The sequence below is a fragment of the Pelobates fuscus genome, chromosome 3 (genome assembly GCF_036172605.1).
Source record: "Pelobates fuscus isolate aPelFus1 chromosome 3, aPelFus1.pri, whole genome shotgun sequence".
Lineage (NCBI taxonomy): Eukaryota > Metazoa > Chordata > Amphibia > Anura > Pelobatidae > Pelobates > Pelobates fuscus.
In genome coordinates, this window is record NC_086319.1 from 222,353,702 (window position 1) to 222,377,073 (window position 23,372).

General features: G+C 43.1%; 1 protein-coding gene across 1 annotated transcript; it reads left to right on the forward strand.

Moving 5' to 3' along the window:
• Nucleotides 1-10,093: 10,093 nt before the first annotated feature.
• Nucleotides 10,094-21,775, forward strand: EFCAB10 (EF-hand calcium binding domain 10). The gene is made up of 4 exons (XM_063445435.1): nt 10,094-10,298; nt 16,275-16,439; nt 20,390-20,471; nt 21,573-21,775. The coding sequence occupies exons 1-4, from the start codon at nt 10,196-10,198 to the stop codon at nt 21,613-21,615; spliced, it is 393 nt and encodes a 130-aa protein (XP_063301505.1). The 5' UTR covers nt 10,094-10,195; the 3' UTR covers nt 21,616-21,775.
• Nucleotides 21,776-23,372: the final 1,597 nt, after the last annotated feature.

Below are 23,372 nucleotides of genomic sequence, written 5' to 3' on the forward strand. Positions count from 1 at the left end.
CTTTTTTGCATTTGAGGATTTTATACTTAACCATTAATAATGAGCTGAGGGACATTAGGTGTTCAGTGCCACAATGTACCATAGTTTTAAATGCATGCCTCTTATCCCCAGATAATTATTTATATAATTATTGATGTATTTTCTCAAGATGAGGCCTCATTGACTTAAGTGTATAGCTTGTTCAGGGGCCAGAGATTTTCAAAACCAGATGTTATTGTAAATTTTCTTTGGATAAACAATATACTTTAATCATTGTAATCCAAAATTGTGTCTGAGTGACCATTTGGTGATATGTTGCTATCTATCGCTAAGCTTGGCTTTTTGTGAATAACCCCTCTCAAATAGTAACAGCATTTCAAAACCAAACCAGAGGATTCTTTTTGGAAACATTTACTTATATGTGTACTGAAAATGAAAGATGAAAAATATCTTTTTTTTAATTTTTATTTACTTCGGGCAAGAGGGCACGAACAACAAAATTCACTATGATTACCAAGTGTGTTTCAGTTGTAATTGCTTCCTCTTCGTCCATGGCATCTATTTTTTTTTTTTTTCTAACCACTTATGGATAGTGGGATGTATGCATCTATTAAAATTTTACCAAACCTTTCACTGAGTGTATTTAATAGCACAGTGACTTTCTCCTGGCAGTTTATCTTTGTGGCCAAGAATGATCCGCAGCCGTTTTTCTTAATACCCTTTTAAGCTGTTTCAGCACCTAATTACTTAAGATCCAAAACGTAAAGGCCGCTACTGCTGACATCTCCATGGCAACCTTCCATAAAGATTCCTGCCACCTCTGTGGTGTTGAGCAATTAATCTTTATACTGCACTTTAATTCACTCCATGTAATAGAACTAGAAAGACTGAAAATGAGAACTGGAAAATTAGATTGCTTTTGACTATACTTCACACTTCGTTTTTTTGTTATTTTCCTTTCTTAAAAATAAGAGGTGGTACTAGTGCGTTGACCCTGTCAGTTCAAGGTTTGTTGCACTCTCCTTTGGCAGTAAGTAAGACAAGAATCAACGTCCAGTTTGATAGCAATGACCAACATATCAGCTCTGTTCAACAAAATCAAAGGCTCAATTGCCAAATCATATGTATCCATTAAGCAGCTCACCCCTTATTTTCAAACTCAGTTCTATGAATGGGCGGTCCTATTATTTTTCTCCTGCTATTGAAAGGGTTTATTACACAGCCAAACCTGTTAACTGTTGGATTTAGAATATCTTTTTTCAGCACGTTACTGATAGTCCAACACATAAACACATACCTGCAGTCATAGGCCTGTTAGCCATAAAAGGAGAAAAGGATAACTTGTTTGCCTTCTTTTGTATGTGTAACATTGTATATAGTACTGATTGATCTTTGTAGAAAACAAATTAGTTTATACCGCATATTCTATTATCGCTGAATGCTCAGTGACTTCTTTGAATAAAGACAACTTTTTTTTTTTTTGTCTACACTTTATATTTTGGCTTGCTGATTTACCCATGACACTTGAACAAACCTATGTGGGTTTTATTTAACGGAAGAATCTGGGCTTATAGAGTTGCACAGAAAGAAATTCAAATGTGTTTCCTACTTCAACGTAATGCAAATCTTGAAAAGGACCCTTTCAAGGGAGTTATGTCCAAACTATTCTTAAATCAAGAACAGATATTTTAAGTGTTTTTGTTTTTAACAATACATATTTTGTAACACTACGTTTTAATTTTTTTTTATTTAGTCCTGCACTTTTATGTATTCGCAGTATCCAATATAATTCATTCCATGGTTGTAATATTTGTGAGAGGAACTGGAGGAATGTGATCTCATCTATGCTTATAAGGGGGATGCTGGCTATTTCTCAGGGTCCCATGGTGTTGGTGGGGTGGGGGAGCCTCAGTTTGGTTCAACACAGAAGAAACTCCAGTATGTATTTTGAAACACAAATGCCTTAACCAACTCGGTGCTGGGGAGGCTGTGCTATCTCCCAAGCATTGACAGGGTTGCATTTTGCTAAACTGGGATAAGGGTGAAGGGTACATTTGCTGTGTCCCCCAAGTGTCTATAAATTAGTCTCCTGATGCATTCATGTACTTCTAAAGCACCAGTCCCACTTAGCAAAGTTAGATCAAAGATACATTATGTTTTCATGGTTTTAGAGATAATTGTCTATAAAACAATAGTATGTTATATTGATGCTAAACCAACTGAGAATCAACCTGTTGATGTCATAACAAACTCACAAGTTGCAGTGATTCCAATAGACTAAAAATCACAGTGACAGTTGTAACATAACAAATGAGCATATCTAGTTAGGCATTTTAATTTTTGTAGTACTTGAAGTGTCCTCGGCAATGGACAGATATGTGGAGGGTATCACACTGTTGTATATCTAAAATGTCATGAGGAATAAAGTAAATTAAAATGGACTGTTAAGCTGGGCTGGAGCTGTAATTAAAAAAGAAAATGTGTAACACTGGGGTATTTTTTTTTCAGTGGAGCAAAGCTGTAAAGAAACCCCTCCCAGTATGTTTAAAGTAGATGTATATAGGAAATTCTATGGCATAGCGTTTCAAAAGGAAAATTTAGTTTAAAAAATGAAATAAATAAAAGTTTGAACAAATGTATCTGGTTGATACTGCCATGGTCCTGTGCCTGGCCTGGAAATATTTTCCAGTGAGGGATGTATTGTTAATTGTCTTACATTTATTTTGTTTTTGTTTTCATTTTTTTTAGTTTTTTTTGTTTCTTTTTTTGTAACATGGCTTTGTAAATAAAATAATTTATATGTTTGTAAGAAAAAAAAATACTGTGTGTTTTGCATTTGTTTTCTTTAAGATGGGATGTCAGTGAGGATTATGATGATTTTCTAACTGCTGCTGTGTGACAGGATATACCTAAAAGGGTTCACGGCTGCCGTCAGAGATCATGTGGCACTCCTAGACACACACTCATACTGACTCAGATACACCTTACCAGACACACACGTGTGCATTCACAAACATTAGTAGACACACACGTACAGAAATATCTGAATATATAGAGTTTTTTAGCCACCATTTTGCATGCAGGGAGCTGGCTTCCGTTGTGAACTGGCTGGGAACAGGTTAAGCGTTCTGTCTTCCCCAAAACATCATATTTTTGCAGTGTCCTAAGCAGAGCCTGGCCAGTCCCCTGGACCACCATTACCTACTGATGGTGGTCCAGATAGATTTTATTCACACCCTGTTCACACAGTGAATTGTGGTGAACTGAAAATCAAATTACGAATTTCAAATTAACCTTTTCATACTGTGACTACAGGCAAGTTGGAAAATGTTTACAATTCTGCTATTTTGACCTATATATTGCAGTTCTACAATTCACTGTTTGATGAATACATCCCTCTGCCTTCTGATATATATATATATATATATATATATATATATAACATCTTTAAGAACATATTTTCGAAAATTCTCCTTTTCTAAAAGGTTTTTGTTAAGTGATAAACTATTTTAGATGCTAGATCAATGAGAATGCATCGTATTTTGCACATGAAATTTTTTTGTTTTAATGATTCTGGGGTGGGGAAAAGTGAATAATTCTGAATCATCCAGTTCTTTGGTAAAAGGTGTGTAACACATTTGGAGCTGGACCCTAAACATTGTAAACCAATTTTAAGATTGCACAATAAAAGTTAGGTTTTGCACAGTTGCAGATTTAATGTACTACATGTGACTAGTGAACACAAGGAATACTCATGCCAGTTAAAACAGGCACTTCACATCGACTACTGAAACGTTTAACATACTTTTTTTAGTCTGGGGTCTCATTAGGATCGGTTTATTCCTCAAGGGAGTCTCTGATAGCAGTTACTAAGACAACTTTATCAGCCTAAAACACTGCGCGAAGAGGAAATCATTTACTAAGGGGATTGTAAATTAAAAGGGAAATTTGTCACTTTCCAGTATTTTTACGATTATAGTTGCTTATTAAAACATTCAGCTCTGCTTTCAGTTCAACTGCCCTGATCTTACAGTTGAAATGTACTTGAGTGCTCACTTTAGTAAATAGCTCTGATAGTTTTTGTGTACAGATCAAGCCAAAGACAGTTTCCACAACACAAACAGTACTACATACACACAGCACAACAGATATCCATCACACACAAATCGTACAATCAACCCACATATCCACCTTACATCACAGATTATACCACAAACAGTCAACATACATACGCCTTAGATAACCACACACAAACACTACACATGCATACATAACACAATAAATAGGCAGCCAACACACACACAATACATACAGCCCACACATAAAACCTCATAATGTAGTCACCACACATATACATAACATACAAAGTTATCTTTTAAAACATTTTTTTTTTTTTAAATTAGGACTAGCACCCTAGGTGGCAATACTTTACTTTGTCTCAGCACTATCAAAAGGTAGCTTACCCCGGGTATAATGTTTAGTAGTGTGACTATCTGGAATGTTGTAGTGGAGGTAAGTCTGTTTTGCTTATTCCTGCTGTGCAGATTACACCAGTGAAATTACAATTCTATAAATATCCTTGATCCAGAGCCAATAAAGAGCATTGCTCAGTGAAGAATAATGAATGAGAAAGGTAAGTTCTGGAGCCAGAAGTTGATTGTGATTCCCACAGGAGAAGCAGTCAAAGATAATAGAATACAAAATATGAACAATATACAATTAAAACAACCTGAATACATCCAACGCATTTCGTCCAAGTCCTTGACTATGTCAGGGATAATACAACTGTAAATCCAATAAATTTTTACAAGGGAACTTCAATTGCAGGACCAATTTTGGCGCGCATGTCACTGGTGGAACGCATGCTGGAGTTCCGATTTTGCCCTACGTGTGTGTCCTTATGTCAGAACGTAACATGCGTATGCTTCATACAACATAACGCGCGTATGCTTTCCAAAAATGCATTTTACACATATACATATATATGTGTTCCACTCAGTGAACTTTGTGGTCCACTCTAAAATTGGCTAATATGTGTATGTATATATCTTAATAGATACACTTGCATGCTTGTTCTTTATTACTGTGGCATTGTCCATTATTATTGTATATTGGGTTATGCAAGTAATTTCTTCTTTTTAATTGTTAAAATATAGTTGTTCGGATGGGCATATTAGCCGACTTTAGAGTAGACCGCAAGCGTTCACCGAGTGGAAAGCCAGGGCCGCCACCAGAAATTTTGGGGCCCCTAACTCAGCTCAGGGTCTGGGGCCCCTAACTCAGCTCAGGGTCTGGGGCCCGCCTCCAAATACCTCCCACAGGGTCCGCCTCCAAATACCGCCCACAGGAATACACACACACACACACACACACACTGATACAAAAGGACACAGATACATACTAACAGACACACATACTGAAACAGACATACATACTAAGACATACACACAGGCATACATAGTGACAGACAGACACATACTAACATACATACAGACACACATGCATGAGGACATAAAGACATACATCCATACACATACATTCATAATGTATATACAGACATACATTTATAACTATATGCAGACATATATGCATACATATATAATGACATACATAGACATGTATGCAGACAGACATGCATACATACATAGCCATACATACAGACAGACATACATAGACAGGGGCGGACTGAGAACCCTCAGGGCCCCCGGGCAAAATAAATCAAGGGCCCCCTTACAGGCCCCACCCATACTCCGCAGCAAACGCCACCCATGTCCCGCCTCCATGCACCGCCTCCAGCCACACCCTACACAATCTTTAGACACAAGGAACAAAAGTGCAATAATCCCTTCGAGGCCCCAGTAGAGACTACAATTGAGGGCTAATGGGCCATGGAAGGGGGTCTTTCTAGCAGAGGCTATCTCAGTGTCCTTTAGAGAGTGTGTTAGAAAGAATCCCCTCCAGGCCCTATTAGAGACTACAATGGAGTCTAATAGGCTTGGAAGGGGGTCTTTCTAACAGAGGCCATCTCAGTGTCCCTGCTGGAAACAGTCGCCTCCAGGCTCCAGTAGAGATTACAATTGAGGGCTAATGGGCCATGGAGGGGGGAGCATTCTAGCAGAGGCTATCTCAATGTCCTTTAGAGGGTGTGTTTGAAAGAATTTCCTCCAGGTCCCATTAGAGACTACAATGGAGTCTAATGGGGCCTGGAGGGGGGTCTCTCCAACACTCTGGTTCCTATTCACAATATAGCAACACAACATAGCTCGCTGATACCTAGGCCAAGTTGGCTCCTCTTACCTTAATTACTGTTGCTGGCTGGCAGGCTGTGGGCTTGCTGGCAGGCTGTGGGCTTGCTGGCTGCGGCTGGCAGGCTGTTGGCTACTGCCGGCAGGCTGTGGGCTTGCTGGCTGCGGCTGGCAGGCTGTTGGCTTGCTGGCTGCGGCTGGCAGGCTGTGGCTTGCTGGTTGGCAGGCTGTGGCTTGCTGGCTGTAAGCCTAACTGGTGGCCTGTGGGCTGGCTGGCCGACCTATGGGCTGGCTGGCTGGCCTGTGGGCTGGCTGGCTGGCCTGTGGGCTGGCTGGCTTGCTGGCTACTGGGGCACTTGTAGATTATTTAAAGAAATAATCCATGCACAATAACCACTACTGCTCTGTGTAGTCGTTATGGTGCCAGGAGGGCCGGGCCCCCCTTTCAGAGTAAGTAGTCAAACCGTTTAAGAACAGTTTGACAACTTACCTGGGGTCTGCTGGGATATGAGGCTGTAGTAGGGTATAGAAGCAGTGGTGCAATGTGTAAGGGGTGCAGTGTGTGTGAAAGGTTCAGTGTGTGTGAGGGGGTGTAGTGGGTGAATGTGTAGGGTGTGTGGGGCAATGTGTGTATGAGGGGGCTGTGTATGTGTGTGGCAATGTTAGTATGGGGGGCTGTGTGTGTATGGGTGGGCAGTGTATGTGTGTGTGTGTGTGAGGCAATGTGTGTAAATGTGTATGGTGTGTGTATGGGGGGCAGTGTGTGAATGTGTATGGTGTGTGGGGGCAGTGTGTTTATGGGGCTAGAGTTCACTCTCACCACTGCGACCACCAGGAATCCCTGGTGGTCACAGTGTTGAGAGTGAACTCTAGCCCGTAGCTCCAGGGCTAGAGTTTACTCTCGTAAGAGCCGTAACGTTGCCGTGGTAACCGCGGCAACGATCTGTGCTCGCGCAAGAAGGACCCAGAGGAGCTGAAGACTGAGCTCCCGGGTCCTCTCTTCCTCCCTCCCCTGCAGGCTGCCCGCACGGTGCCTGCGGACAGGGGAGGGGGCAATTGCCCTCCTCTTACTCCCCCCTCACTCTCTTCTTACCCCCTTCTTACTCTCCCCCTCTTCTTACTCCCCCCTCCCCTTCTTCTTACTCCTCCCTCTTATTACTCCCCCCTCTTATTACTCCCCCCTCTTATTACTCCCCTCCCCCCTCTTCTTACCCCCTCCCCCCTCTTCTTACTCTTCCCTCCCTCCCCCCTCCCTCTTTCTTCTCACCCCCCTCCCTCTTTCTTCTCATCCCCCCTCCCTCTTTCTTCTCATCCCCCCTCCCTCTTTCTTCTCATCCCCCTCCCTCTTTCTTCTCATCCCCCCTCCCTCTTTCTTCTCATCCCCCCTCCCTCTTTCTTCTCATCCCCCCTCCCTCTTTCTTCTCATCCCCCCTCCCTCTTTCTTCTCATCCCCCCCTCCCTCTTTCTTCTCATCCCCCCTTCCTCTTTCTTCTCATCCCCCCTTCCCTCTTTCTTCTCACCCCCCTCCCTCTTTCTTCTCATCCCCTCCCTCCCTCTTCTCATCCCCTCCCTCTTTCTTCTCATCCCCCCTCCCTCTTTCTTCTCATCCCCCTCCCTCTTTCTTCTCATCCCCCCTCCCTCTTCTTCTCATCCCCCCTCCCTCTTTCTTCTCATCCCCCCCCTCTTTCTTCTCATCCCCCCCTCCCTCTTTCTTCTCATCCCCCTCCCTCTTTCTTCTCATCCCCCCTCCCTCTTTCTTCTCACCCCCTCCCTCTTTCTTCTCATCCCCCCTCCCTCTTTCTTCTCATCCCCCCTCCCTCTTTCTTCTCATCCCCCCTCCCTCTTTCTTCTCATCCCCCCCTCCCTCTTTCTTCTCATCCCCCCCTCCCTCTTTCTTCTCATCCCCCCTCCCTCTTTCTTCTCATCCCCCCTTCCCTCTTTCTTCTCATCCCCTCCCTCCCTCTTTCTTCTCATCCCCCCCTCCCTCTTTCTTCTCATCCCCCCCTCTTTCTTCTCTTCCCTGCCCTCCCTCTTTCTTCTCATCCCCCCCTCCTTCTTCTCTTCCCTGCCCTCCCTCTTTCTTCCAATCCCCCCCCTCCCTCTTTCTTCTCATCCCCCCTCCCTCTTTCTTCTCATCCCCCCTCCCTCTTTCTTCTCATCCCCCCTCCCTCTTTCTTCTCATCCCCCCTCCCTCTTTCTTCTCATCCCCCCTCCCTCTTTCTTCTCATCCCCCCCTCCCTCTTTCTTCTCATCCCCCCCCTCCCTCCTTCTTCTCATCCCCCCCCTCCCTCCTTCTTCTCACCCCCTCCCTCCTTCTTCTCACCCCCTCCCTCCTTCTTCTCACCTCCCCTGCCCGTAGCGTGGCCGAGCTGCTGTGTGGTACACGGTCCCGGCCAGAGTGATAGGAAGGTGCTCAGTGTGCACCTTCCTGTCAGTCCGGCCGGGTACAAGAAACAGAAACTCCTGTTCCGCGCGGAACAGGAGTTTCTGTTTCCTGTACCCGGCCGGACTGACAGGAAGGTGCACACTCAGTGTGTGTGCACCTTCCTATCACTCCGGCCGGGCACCGCGGACCACACAGCAGCTCGGCCACGCTACGGGCAGGGGAGGTGAGAAGCTGCAGCCGCCAGAGGCTCTTAAGAGAGCGCTCAGGCGGCTGCAGCATTTAAAGGGGCGGCCGGGCCCCCTGATGGCGGGCCCCCCTCCCGGCCGGGCCCTCGGACCATGTCCGAAGTGCCCGACCGGTCAGTCCGCCCCTGTACATAGACATGAATGCATACAGACAGACAGCCATACATAAATAGAAATACACACACGCAAAGCTCATTTTTCAGCCACACTCCTGTCTTTCGCCTTTTCTTTGCAGGAGGGTGGCTGGGGCTGATGGGAGTAGTCGGCATGGTTCTCCCTCACTGCTGTGCGTGCGCTCCTCCTGCGCGGAGTGATCTGGGAGGAAGTGACCACTTCCTCCCAGCAGCACTTGCTGCGGCTGCTTTTTCTTTTTTTTTTTAAAGGGGCCCGGTCGTGCTATACCACGGCTACAGCGCTGACCGGGCCCCTGAAGATATAGGGCCCAACGGGTTGCCCTAAGTGCGTGGGCTACCCAATAGGCCCCAACAGCGTGCGGGCCCCGTTATGGTTGTCACCCCCTGATGGCGACCCTGTGGAAAGCATCCAGCGTCAGCGTTGATTCAATGCTTTACTATGGGGAGGTCTTTTACATGTGCATTTGCCGTGCATGTGCATTATCACCCGCTTGTCGTGGGACTGAGAAGGAGCCATAACCCAGCTCTGAGGGACAACAAAGTGATTTATGTCACAAATGGCACAGAAACGAGCCGTGATCTGTACACAAAAACTATCAGAGCTATTTACTAAAGTGATACTAAAGATCAGGGCAGCTGAACTGAAAGCAGAGCTGAATGTTTTAATAAGCAACTATAATCGTAAAAATACTGGAAAGTGACAAATTTCCCTTTTAATTTACAATCCCCTTAGTAAATGATTTCCTCTTCGCGCAGTGTTTTAGGCTGATAAAGTTGTCTTAGTAACTGCTATCAGAGACTCCCTTGAGGAATAAACCGATCCTAATGAGACCCCAGACTAAAAAAAAATATGTTAAACGTTTCAGTGGTTGATGTGAAGCGCCCATTTTAACTGACATGTTACCCCAGCAACAGCCTCCATCACACCAGCCATGTGCAATGGCAAAACATTCATTCCAACCGCGCCCCTCGGTGACGACATATAGGTGAGACTGCGCCGTGATTGGCTGTCTTCACAATAGCACATTCAATCGATTACGTCACATAATTGTGTTCCGAATACTATTGTTATGCCAATAAAGATTTATAAAGAAAAAAAAAACGCTGCGTTTCCGTCTACTAAGCCTGGATTGGCGTCTATGGTAGTGACGTGAGCCTGCGGACTCGTTTCCTAGCAACGGAGAGACGCTGCGTTACAGACAGACCATGGCTGCCGGCCGGGAGATGGGGGCTGGGGACTATCTGCGGGAAAACAAAGTTTTGGAGTTAATGGACAATTTAACCAGCCTGCTGCTTTACCACCGGCCAGGTCAGTATCCGGCTCCGTGTCCAGCATTGTAATCAATGGCTGCGATCCCAGTGACACGGAGTACACAGTCACAGCTCACACGGCCATATCCTATTCTATATTCAATGCAATGTTATTGTCAGACACAGCAAGGAATGGGAGCTGCCAACAATACTGCACTGCTCGTATCAGGGGATACACAGGGGGCCATAGACTTAGTGTCCACAAGGAATGTCCAAACACATCATATAATAATAATAATTAATAAATAGTACATAGCTCATTGCTGTGACTTGCCAACCACAAACCCCACCGCATACAGCATTACTGGGGCATTCCCTCACTATAGTGACAGATTAAAGGGGCTTATTGCTGCATTCACTGGAAGGACAAATGACACAACCGAATGTCCACAGACAATAATGGAAAATAACTCAAACTGATTAAAGAAACACTATAGTCACCTAAATTACTTTAGCTAAATAAAGCAGTTTTAGTGTATAGATCAGTGGCGTACATACCGGGGTCGCAGGGGTCGCGGCTGCGACCGGGCCCGGCCCACCAGGGGGCCCGGCCGCCCTGCGACCCCGGTATGTATGTCACTGGGCCAGCCTCTTCTCCTGGGGGGCCCAAGAGCCGGCCACCTCAGGGCCCCCCGAGGCTGGCCCTGCTGTCACCCGGCTGGCCGGTCCTGCGGGCGCGCGAGGGAGCACTGTCTCCTAGGTGCTTCCTCTTCAGCTCCCTCGCGCACCGCACTGATACCGAAGCCGGAAGATGACGTCATCTTCCGGCTCCGGTATCAGTGCGGCGCGCGAGGGAGCTGAAGAGGAAGCACACAGGAGACAGTGCTCCCTCGCGCGCCCGCAGGACCGGCCAGCTGGGTGACCGGCCCCCCAGGAGCCCAGCAGCACCACTGGACACCAGGGAATGTGTTAGTGAGTGTGTTAGTGAGTGTGTTAGTGAGTGTGTTAGTGAGTGTGTTAGTGAGTGTGTTAGTGAGTGTGTTAGTGAGTGTGTTAGTGAGTGTGTTAGTGTGTTTGTGAGTGTGTGTTTGTGAGTGTGTGTTTGTGAGTGTGTGTTTGTGAGTGTGTGTTTGTGAGTGTGTGTTTGTGAGTGTGTGTTTGTGAGTGTGTGTTTGTGAGTGTGTGTTTGTGAGTGTGTGTTTGTGAGTGTGTGTTTGTGAGTGTGTGTTTGTGAGTGTGTGTTTGTGAGTGTGTGTTTGTGAGTGTGTGTTTGTGAGTGTGTGTTTGTGAGTGTGTGTTTGTGAGTGTGTGTTTGTGAGTGTGTGTTTGTGAGTGTGTGTTTGTGAGTGTGTGTTTGTGAGTGTGTGTTTGTGAGTGTGTGTTTGTGAGTGTGTGTTTGTGAGTGTGTGTTTGTGAGTGTGTGTTTGTGAGTGTGTGTTTGTGAGTGTGTGTTTGTGAGTGTGTGTTTGTGAGTGTGTGTTTGTGAGTGTGTGTTTGTGAGTGTGTGTTTGTGAGTGTGTGTTTGTGAGTGTGTGTTAGTGTTAGATTGTGTGTGTTAGTGTGTGTGTTAGTGTGTTAGTCTTAGAGTGTGTGTGTTAGTGTGTGTGTCTGTTACTGAGTATGTTTGTGTGCATCTGTTAGTGAGTGTGTATGTATGTCTGTCACTGAGTGTGTGTCTGTCAGTAAATGTGTGCGTCTGTTCATGAGTGTGTGTGTCTTAAGCACTTACCTTTCTCCAGCGCCGGACTCCCTTGGCGCTGGGAATCTCTCCGCCCCGATCCGCCTCTCAGCTCCGAATGCGCATGCGTGGCAAGAGCCACGCGCGCATTCCAACCGCCCATAGGAAAGCATTATTCAATGCTTTCCTATGGACGTTTAGCGTCTTCTCACTGTGATTTTCACAGTGAGAATCGCAGAAAATCCTCTAGCGGCTGTCAATGAGACAGCCGCTAGAGGCTGGATTAACCCTCAGTGAAACATAGCCGTTTCTCTGAAACGGCTATGTTTTCAGCTGCAGGGTTAAAACTAGAGACCTGGCACCCAGACCACTTCATTGAGCTGATGTGATCTGGGTGTCTGTAGTGGTCCTTTAAGTGTATGTGTTTATGCATGCACTGGCGTACATACCGCGGTCACACAGGTCGCAGCCCTGCGACCCGGTGCCCGCCGCCATGTGTTGCGGCCCCAGCCCGCACAGAGTAAGCGCGCGGGGGGGCCCACGGATCAGTTTTCGCACCGGGGCCCCATGGGTTGTGTGTACGCCACTGGTATAGATCATTCACCTGCAATTTCACTGCTCAATTCACTGTCATTTAGGAGTTAAATCACTTTGTTTCTCTTTATGCAGCCCTAGCCACAGCTCCCCTGGCTATGATTGACAGAGCCTGCATGAAAAAAAAAACTGGTTTCACTTTCAAACAGATGTAATTTACCTTAAATAATTGTATCTCAATCTCTAAATTGAACTTTTATCACATACAGGAGGCTCTTACAGGGTCTAGCAAGCTATTAACATAGCAGGGGATAAGAACATCTTGTTTAAACAGAACTTGCAATAAAGAAAGCCTAAATAGGCTCTCTTTACAGGAAGTGTTTATGGAAGGCTGTGCAAGTCACATGCAGGGCGGTGTGACTAGGGTTCATAAACAAAGGGATTTAACTCCTAAATGGCAGAGGATTGAGCAGTGAGGCTGCAGGGGCATGTTCTATACACCAAAACTGCTTCATTAAGCTAAAGTTGTTTAGGTGACTATAGTGTCCCTTTAACAACCAGTCAACCACTAGACAGACCACAGAAATAATTACAGTGGGTAGAGTGACGTGTTCTGAGACTCAGATAAACAGGCTACTCTAATCCAGGGGTGCCCAAAACGTAGATCCCCAGATGTTGTAAAACTACGACTCTTGTTATGCTTTGCATGCCTGTACAATGGCAATAATGCCCTTCTTCTTGAAAAGACCTGAAAACCAGTTTACAATAACTTTTACTTGCCTTAATCCAGAGCTGGACAAGGCTCCCGCTGTTTGCTCACCCTTTTGTGATATCACAGGAGGAGCTTGAAAGTCCAATCAAAGGCTTCTCATAGGACCAATTAACCCTGTGAGCACATGTGAGGAAGGAAAGGAGGAGGGAAGGTAGGTGAGGAAACAAAATTGGAGAATGGGATAAGGGAAGGAATGATGAGTGAGCTTCTTCTTGCATGCTCTGTCTGCAAGGGAGAAGAGAACGTCTGTCATCAACATGTAGTGAGCGCTGATGATAAGCATTAAAATATGTGCAGAATTGACATTAGGCAGAACAGAGTATCAGGCTGCCTGAGTTAAAATATCTAACAAAAGTGAGTACACCCTCAATTTTTTGTAAATATTTTATCATATCTTTTCATGTGACAACACTGAAGAAATTACACTCTGCTACAATGTAAAGTAGTAAGTGCAAAGCCTGTATAACAGTGTAAATTTGCTGTCCCCTCAAAATAACTCAACACACAGCCATTACTGTCTAAACTGTTCGCAACAAAAGTGAGTCCACCCCTAAGTAGAAATGTCCAAATTGGGCCCAAAGTGTCACTATTTTGTGTGGCCACCATTATTTTCCAGCACTGCCTTAACCCTCATGGGCATGGAGTTCACCAGATCTTCACAGGTTGCCACTGGAGTCCTCTTCCACTCCTCCATGACGACATCACAGAGCTGGTGGATGTTAGAGACCTTGCACTCCCCCACCTTCCGTTTGAGGATGCCCCACAGATGCTCAATAGGGTTTAGGTCTGGAGACATGCTTGGCCAGTCCATCACCTTTACCTTCAACTTCTTTAGCAAGGCAGTGGTTGTCTTGGAGGTGTGTTTGAGGTCGTTATCATGTTGGAATACTGCCCTGTGGCCCAGTCTCCTCTTGCTCATCAGATAAGCTGAACACAACTCTGCTCACTTACAAGACATTGTTTCTGATTGTGATCACTTCCACAAGTAGAATGTCTAAAATTAAAGCCTATACCTGTAAGAAGCCCTGTAGATATATCTTTGTAGATTGGCTTTTGATTCTTTATCATACATCAAGATTGTCACAAACGCACCCTTCTTCAAGAGTGTGCGTGACGTAGTTGTGGTGGTAAAAGGGTTAAAGTTCACTATTTGTCTGCACTAGACTGGAAATAATGATACAATCCCCCTTAACACCACCCACACCTAAGCCTAATAATATAAATATTACTATTTTTAACACTGCTAACACCAAGACAATTTATAAATGGGTGCCTTGGTCACCCAGGTAACTTAAAGGAACACTATAGGGTCAGGAACACAAACATATATTTCTGACCCTATAGTGTTTAACCCACCATTTAGGTGGCTTACCTCCCCAACCCCCTTATAAAAGTTAATAAAACTCACCTTATTTCCAGCGCTTCGTGGGTCCGCCCCCTTTGTGACATAATCAAAATGGGCGATTTTTAGTTAATCCAATGCTTTCCCACAGGGAAAGCATTGGATTGGCTTGGATTGGTTAAAATCATCACGGGGCGGGGCCAAATGCCGTTTTGGCCAATCAGGACCTCCTCCTAGAGATGCATTGAATCATTCAATTTCTCTGAAAAGGCAGTGTTTGCATGAAAAAAAGCCTGCAGGGAACTATTATATTCACCATAACAACTTCATTAAGCCGTAGTGTCCCTTTAATAATGAAAAGCCCCCAAGTACAACTTGGCACTATATTTAAGCAATTGCAAAACACTAATTAGTCTCTTCAGGTAACGTGATTCTTTACCAGACAAAGGCAGAACTTAATAAAGGAATATTTATTATGAGCAAAAAATACTCACATTGCATACAAAAATATAGATGACAATCAAATTATTTACACCAACAACAGATAAAAACAAAAGGGATAAAATAACAGAAGTCCAAATCACTTACTCATGTTTTCAAAGTAAAACTTCTGCCATGGGGGTCTTTAGTAAGAAACTTGGTGACTCACTTAGAATTAGATTCTGGCCCCCAAGCATGTACAAAAACACATCTCAGTATCATTGGATACATACCCTGAGGATTACCACACCTCACCCAGTGGTGGAGTTAAGGCGTACCAATAGTAACTATAAGTGACCAGCCCCTTGTGTTCCAGACCAACATCAATCCAAATGGAAGCATTTGGTTCTATCTCCTCTTATGTACTTGCCACAGAAATAATAAATGAATTTACTATTTTCCCAATCCATAGATGTGTCATATTCCTTACTTGTGACCCAACATTGTCATGCTGGTCACATTCCAAATATAACAAAAAATATTTTCTGTGGGTAAATATTAATGTTTCTTTCTTTTGGATATGATACTTGAACACAAGGCTAATGATCATGAAACATATCAAAGAAATTAACTCTTCAATTAAGAGGCAGAGGCCATATGGCTGAAGGCAGTTAGTTTACATTGGAACTAGACTTCCAGGCCGCTTATGTGTGACTTCTCACACAATACAAGGCCGTCGATTAATCAAAGGATTAATCCATGTTGTAAATCATCTGCCTCCTTTCACATTCCTATGTAATTTACATTATCCCTTCTGTCATCTGACCTTGCAACCAAGTGGCCAATTCAAATATGCACTACACAAATTACATTAAATGCAATATTCTATTGCGCAACAATGAATTATGCACCCTTGACATGACAAAGGTCACCTTCTATATTCATCCATAAGTTTGCAGCTCTTAATTTAATATAAAGATACATTTTATACATAATCCCCATGTGTACCACCCATCACAGATTCCAGATAAAATAGTAGGATGCAGCTTTAATTATCTAACTAATATAGGTGCAAGCTGCTCCGTTTTAAATCTTCTCTAGGAAAGTTGCCCTTATAATGGAAACTAATGATTTTATACAGGCAGAGCTGCAATGTGGTCTATAGTACTAAAAATGGGGAAAGTACTATGGAAACTAATGTAAGCGACAAGTACAAGCATTTTTTTTTTTAATATCCAAGGACACCAATAATATTTTCAAAGTATTAACATTATTTTTACATTTACAGAAAGGCCAAAAGACTTTCTAATTGAGCAGTTGGAGAAACTGAAGCTTGCTAGGCTGGCTGATTTAGAATATCCTTGTCTTTTTGATGATTCTAATCTTGATGCCATCTTCAGAATTCTTGATCCCTCAGGCCAAGGATATATAACAGGAAAACAATACATGGAAGGTAATTAACAAGAACTGCAACCAAATTACGAACTAACCACTCCATCTTTGATTTGAACAATGCCTGGAGGCAACTGCTTAAGAAAGGTCCATGACAAGGACTCAAAATTAGCACCTTTCTTTTAATGATGTTTAAATACAATTTATATTTTTCTAAAAAAAAAAGTGCATTTTTTTTATTTTTTAATTTCTTTTTTGTATCATCCCAACTTTCATATGCAGTGTCCTTCTAGGAGTTTTAAGAAAATATATGCCCCAATATTCTTTCTCATCCTTAATTGAAGAGTTTAAGTCCGCCATGCTTACAGAGAGTATATAAGACAGCGGCGACACATATTTTGCAGAGTAATATGTATTCTGATAGAAACAACGAGCAATATAGTATTTTCACTATTACAGCTTTTGGCCCTTATTCACCATCCAAGAGGGGGTTCTAAAATGATGTTATTCAGCCCTGTTGAAAGGTTTCACAATTCAAAGCTTAGGGAGTAACGCCATCAAATTAACCTGTCCTTCACACATTTACAACCAGGAGTATCAGAATTTCTAGCATGTCTACACTGCCTCAAAATGACTAGATCAGAATGCTACAATTCAAATGCGTAGGTGTACACTATGATTTACTTGATGTTTACACACCGTAAGTGGACTGACTGTGCATGCAGCTGTCATGGACCTCCAAGTGTGTACTTTTTACTGCTTTTCAGCTATACATTTGCTAGAAGTTAGCATTCATTGTGGCAGAGCACCTGGCGGGACTCAGGTAAGGGGCAAACTGTTGTAAAATTAATTTGCCCTTGCCAGCTGGCTGTAGTGGTTATGATGTTTTGGAATAACCTTTTAAGGTGGACATATATTTACGATACTCCTAGGTGCCTGATTGTATTAAATTGACAGGGACCAGAGTAATAAAGGAATATAGTTAAACCTAGATTGAAAATGTAACGTATGACCATCATAAAAATGTTAAACATAATAAGGCCAACTAAAACACACTGCATTCCTGCACATTAGTGACTGGTAATACTCTATTACAATTCAGTTAATGGCCTACTATAGGCACTCAGACCACTTCAGCTCAATTAAGTGGTCTGAGTGCCAGGTTCCCCTAGTTTTAACTCTGTAGCTAAAAACATAGTAGTTTCATTGCAGGGTTAATCCAGCCTCTAATGGCTGTCTCCCTAACAGCCACTAGAGGCTGCTTCCGCGATTTTCAGTGAGTTATGTTGCCTTTGAGAATGTATGGTAGCCCAGGAATGAAAATTACCCCCATAATGGCATACCGTTTGCAATAGTAGGCAACCCAAGGTATTGCAAATGGGGTATGTCCCGTCTTTGTTAAAAGCCACTTGGTCACAAACTCTGGCCAAAATTGGCGTTCAAATTAGTTTTTTTGCATTTTTCACACACAAATATTAACGCTAACTGGCCAATGTTTGTGACCAAGTGGCTACTAAAAAAGACTGGACATACCCCATTGGCAATACCTTGTGTTGTCTACTGTTGCAAATGGTATGCCATCATGGGGGTAATTCTCATTCCTGGGCTACCATACGGTTTCAAAGGCAACGTAACCAATCTTGCGAATTTCAATGTGAAAAAACTTAAAAAAGGAACATGCTATATTTGACCCTGTAGCTTCCCAAAACACCATAAAACCTGTACATAGGGGGTACTGGTTTACACGTTGGACATTGCTGAATACAAATATGTATATTTTATTGCAGTAAAAGCAAACAATATTATGACATTCACAGTTAGAATGTCACGTAGAACTAAAGAAAAAACTAAAAAAAAATCTTATTTTCTCCCTTTTTTTTTTTTTTTTTTTTTTTTTATAATTCTTTATTTTATTTGTGCATATGGTTTACAGGTAGAGTTGCGTCGCCACAATAGCTGGCGCAAACAGTATTAAACAGATGGGTACATTAGTGTGGCATCAACTTTGCACATTTTTATAAAACAAGGTTAGTAAACAGAGTTTATCAGAGATAGATTAGGTATGCTTATCTGATTGTTAGTTCAAAATTCAATCTTTCCTATCGGTAGAGTATATCAGACAAGAGGGGTGCTGTATAAACCACAAGCCAGGGTCATGCATCTAAGCATTAGGACATGTATGTATAGTCTAACCTTAACAAGTTTTAACAGGCTTAGATACAAGGTTAATTGCACGGTATAGCCATAGGTGTGACTGTGAGGTGGCAGGGGTGAGCACGTATGATGTATGGATTCTGGACCGTATAGCTTTGCCCCATATTATACTAAGTAAGCTAACAGAAATTCACAGTCTATGCTGATCTGCCAGGACTGCCATACAGGTGATATGAATAGATTGCTGCACAACAGGCTAGATTTATAAAATCGGGCTTGGGCTACTGTGGTTGCCCCTAAGTAAGACTGCTGCACAACAGGCAGGGATTACAGGGGTTAATGACAGTGGAATGCCCTGTATCTAGGCTACAGATAAGAATATCATATATTGGACACGCTAAACTAGCAGAACCAGCGTGCCTAGCATAGCTGAACATAGATAACCGAGAAGTAAACAACACATTGTCGGCAGGGGCAAAAAACAAGGGAAAGAAATTACATATTGATATGTCACATGGGGTTATTTGTGAGAAGAGTGAAATCATAAGAGGCAATTAACGCTGTCAGAAGTCAGCCGATGCCTGTGGTGTCTATCTGCTCGTGTTGGGTGTAAGAGTCCAGCAACTCCGTAGCGGGGAAGGTGCAGTGTAGAGCTTCTCTCCAGCCTGCTCGATTAGCTGTGTTGCTGACCTGGCTGAGGTTGTCCTTCCAGCATGGAGGGGGAAAGGAGGATGTAGTGTGGTGATGCCGCTGCCTGCGGGTTCTTCGCTGGTGGCGTGAACGATGTTGCAGGGTCTTGCTCCTTTTGACCCGTGGTCTAGGGGTTCTGGTTGTCGGAGGTGCACGTGCGTGTTTAGGGTTGAGGCCCTGGGTAGGCCCACCTTCCTCCACTCTCTCCGGCACCTCTTTGGTCGCTGGTGGCTGAGATGCCCTTATTGCATGCCTCTCCTCCAGAGAGGCCCAGAAGTGGGCAAATAAATTGTCCAGTTTCCTCAGGGTCTCCTGGACGCTGACATAGCGTTTCCTCTCAGGCAGTATGGGTTCGGTAACACGAGGTGGGATTGCAGCCGCCATCTTGAGAGGGGGAGCTGCATGCCGGGCAGGATCGGGTGCAGTGTCCTCATTTCTCTGTGTGGTTTGTAGCTGGCCTGCGGGGACCGGGATAACCCCCACCGGTCCAGAGGGGGGGGAACGGGTCAGCAGAGGCATGTCAGTGCGGTGCTGTATGCCGTGCGGGAGAGCGGCCGCCTCGCCCGCCCGGCTATTTCTCCAGGCCTCGCCGGGACCTCCGTTATAGGTACGATTTGGCAGAGATTCTCGTGAGTCAGGGTGCCCCGGCAGGCTCCTGGCTGAGGTTAGTTGCATACTTAGCTTTTTTGGCTTGCTGGGACGCAGTATAGTCGCTTTATTCTCCAGTTTAGTGTGGAGCCCTCTTGAAACGCGTCCAGCCGCCATGAAGCTCAGGCCCCGCCCCCCCCCTTTTTTTTTTTTTTAATATTTTATTCATATATTTTCATTCCTAAATATTTGATGATAAATGAAAGCCCTGTTTCCCCTGAATAAAATGATATATAATAAGTGTGGGTGCATTTAATATAAAGGTGAGTTATGGTTGAACAGACATATAGCGCAAATTGCAAGTTGTTTTGTTTTGATCACAACGTGTACATTTGGCATAGTTCTTGAGGGGTTAATTGATAAAATACAATTCCACCAAACATACAATAAAAATATGAATCAAATTATCTTCACCATATATGTGTAGTTAAATGCTTTTTTTTTCTTTGTTGTTGTTTGTTTTGACGTTTGTTTGTTTGTTTTTAATAAGGTTCACAATTTATTTTTTCACATTTGCAGCATTCACAACTCTTGGTGTAGACATCAGCAACATCAGAGAACCCCCTGAGAAAATTACACTGGAAGTGTTTAAGTATGAGATGTAAGTACAGTAATGACTTCTAGTTAGCTCTGCAGGTGAAACATATTTTAGTGTAATACAGTGGCTAATTAATGCCTCCCTGCCTAATGATGATTAAAGATGTGCTTTATGTATGTGCTGGTATTGGGATGGTGTGTATGACGAGGCATAACTAGGAAGTGAACTGAGAAGACTTACTTTATCATATCACAGCATGTCCAGCAATAAACTGCAGTAACTCTCAGCTGAGAGTGGCTTTACAACTGAAGTGACAGTCCCTGTTCAAAGCCTGTGTTATATTTGTCTAACCACCACATGCAGAACGTGCACACCACTCGCCCAACCTGGACTGAGCTGTATCTCCCTCTGAGAGAAATGAGCCATGGAAAGTCCAATTGTTGTGCTGATAGCCGTGTATAGGATGTTTCACTAAATATTCAACTGGGTTATGTTTAAACGCATAGCAGCAACTATCCGTTTACAGAACAGTTCTACTCATACTATGTGTTGAGTAGAATTGCTCATGGTGGTTACATAGCTGAAAAGAGACTTGCGTCCATCGAGTTCAGTCTTCCTCACATATGTTCTTTTTTTTTTTTTTTTTTTTTGCTGTTGATCCAAAAGAAGGCAAGAAAACCCAGTATGAAACGCTTCCAATTTTGCAACAAACTAGGAAACAAATTCCTTCTTGACCCCAGAATGGCAGTCAGATTTATCCTTGGATCAAGCAGTTATTACCCTACATTGAAAGATTATATCCTTGAATATTCTGTTTTTGCAAGTATGCATCTAGTAGCTGTTAGAACATCTGTATGGACTCTGATAAAACCACTTCTTCAGGTGGAGAATTCCACATCCTTATTGTTCTTACAGTAAAAAAGCTATTTAAGCTATTTATGCCATAAATTCATGTCCAGAAAAAGGCCCCAGAATGAGTTGCTTCTGATTAGAGTATCTCTAATGTCTACAGCCAGACCCACTTAACAGCGGTTCTCCTGGGTACTCTCAATGTATGTATCTATTTTGTTTTATATTATTTTTCAGTGTTTATTTTTTTAAGATAAATTATCCCTTGCAACACCCAGATTTTCATTTAACAATGGTTTATTTTCTTCCCTGTAGGAGAACACAGATGAAGAGAGCTTGTGCAACTTTTAAAACCTAACTTTCTCAGTGAAGACATTTATTTTCAGTTCTGTGCATTTTTGTTCTCTAACAGTTTTTAAACACATTTTAGAATATATATATTACATTCAGTTTCCTAACCATACCTGTAATCAATATGTATAGGACCATATCAATTAAAACATTTTGGTAGCTAAAAACGGCAATCATGTTTTAATCTAAGGCATCATGCACATATATCAACCCTACAAAGAATAATTATGGTGCACAATATCTAACGTGCTGTTGCACATACACTCCGGACTGTTTTAATGAATTGGCACGCTGGACAGTTGCTCGAGGTCTCTAGGAGCATAGAGGTCCCAAAGGTTAGCCAACTTTGCAGTATATTACTCTGGAAGATTTATTCTGAACCTTCAGACACTATTTATTCAAATGTTTAGGTGGACTAATCACGTCCGTATCAGCGGTTATCTGTACATGTGATCTGGCTGTTGCGAATACATATCTTGACCTCAACGAAAGCAACGTACATGTACTAATTGTACTTAAGCAAGACACAATGAACGCACAGTGTTTTGAACCGTAAAGCTATAATAAAGTTCTTCTAATATTTTAACAGTCCATGGCAGCTGCCTCCCCCTGCTACCTCCTAAACATTTGTGTGGATTAATCTCTGTTGTGCAGCATGTTTTGTAATGGTACCTCCAACAAAAACAGTGTTTAACAAATAAATATGAGCTTACTTTTATTGATAAATTATATTTTCATTCCTGTGAGTGGTTGTGTAGACAGAGACCCAGAGTACTGCTTTTCCTCGGGGCCCATAATGCTATTAAGACGGCCCTGCATACACTGCAGAATAAACAATTTGAGCATTTCCTGTGTGCTAAGCGGAACATTGCTTGTTGGGGAAGCTCTGTTGCTCACTTCCAGTTTTACCACTAACCACAAGAGGGCTCCAATTTCTAATAATTTTGATAATGCAGTATTACCACTTTCCAACTTTCACATGAAATATTTTCAGTGTAAATGATTGACTGAGAGTGCTGGCAGTAATAATGCACCAAAGTGTTGTTTAGCAAATCCAGAACACTAAATCTATTGCGAATATTTCTCTTTTTAAAGGTTTGTCCCAGAATTGAATTTTTGGCTTTCTGCCTTGTGATGATAAAGGTAAGGTTTATACACCGTATTTTTCCGTGTATAAGACTCCCCCTATTTTTTGAGCCCAAAACTAATAAATAAATATTTCAAACATCAAAAAGAACAACATTGATATTTTAGTGGTGACTTCTAAGGAAAACAACAGTCTTCTGACTCTCATGCCTCCCATGTGCTATGTTACTCTGTGAAGTTAATGGCTCCATATTGCATGCTGGGAGACTACAGCTCCCACAATACAGCAGGTGGTGTGAGGACATGCTGGGACATCACAGAAGTATTCCCATTGCTCCCTGATCTCCATTTCCTCCCCCATAAATATAAATCGGAAATAAAGACCTCTACAAATAATATAACTGGACACAACAGAGGTGAGTATAAGGGTTAAACAGCTGCCACTCAATAGGTACACTGTAGAAAGCAAAGACCTACCTGAGGTGGAGCAAACCTTAATATGGCTGCTCCTTTTATGATGAGGCATGTCTCTGGAGCTCTGTTGGTGGTAAGTGCTGATGTCTGCTGCAGCTCCCACGCATATAGGGACCTCTTCCTCCCTGCCACAGCATTCAGAAGTGGATCGTCAGGAGGGAGGCCAGGTATGTGTGTGGGCCGTAGCACACTGAAATGTGGCAG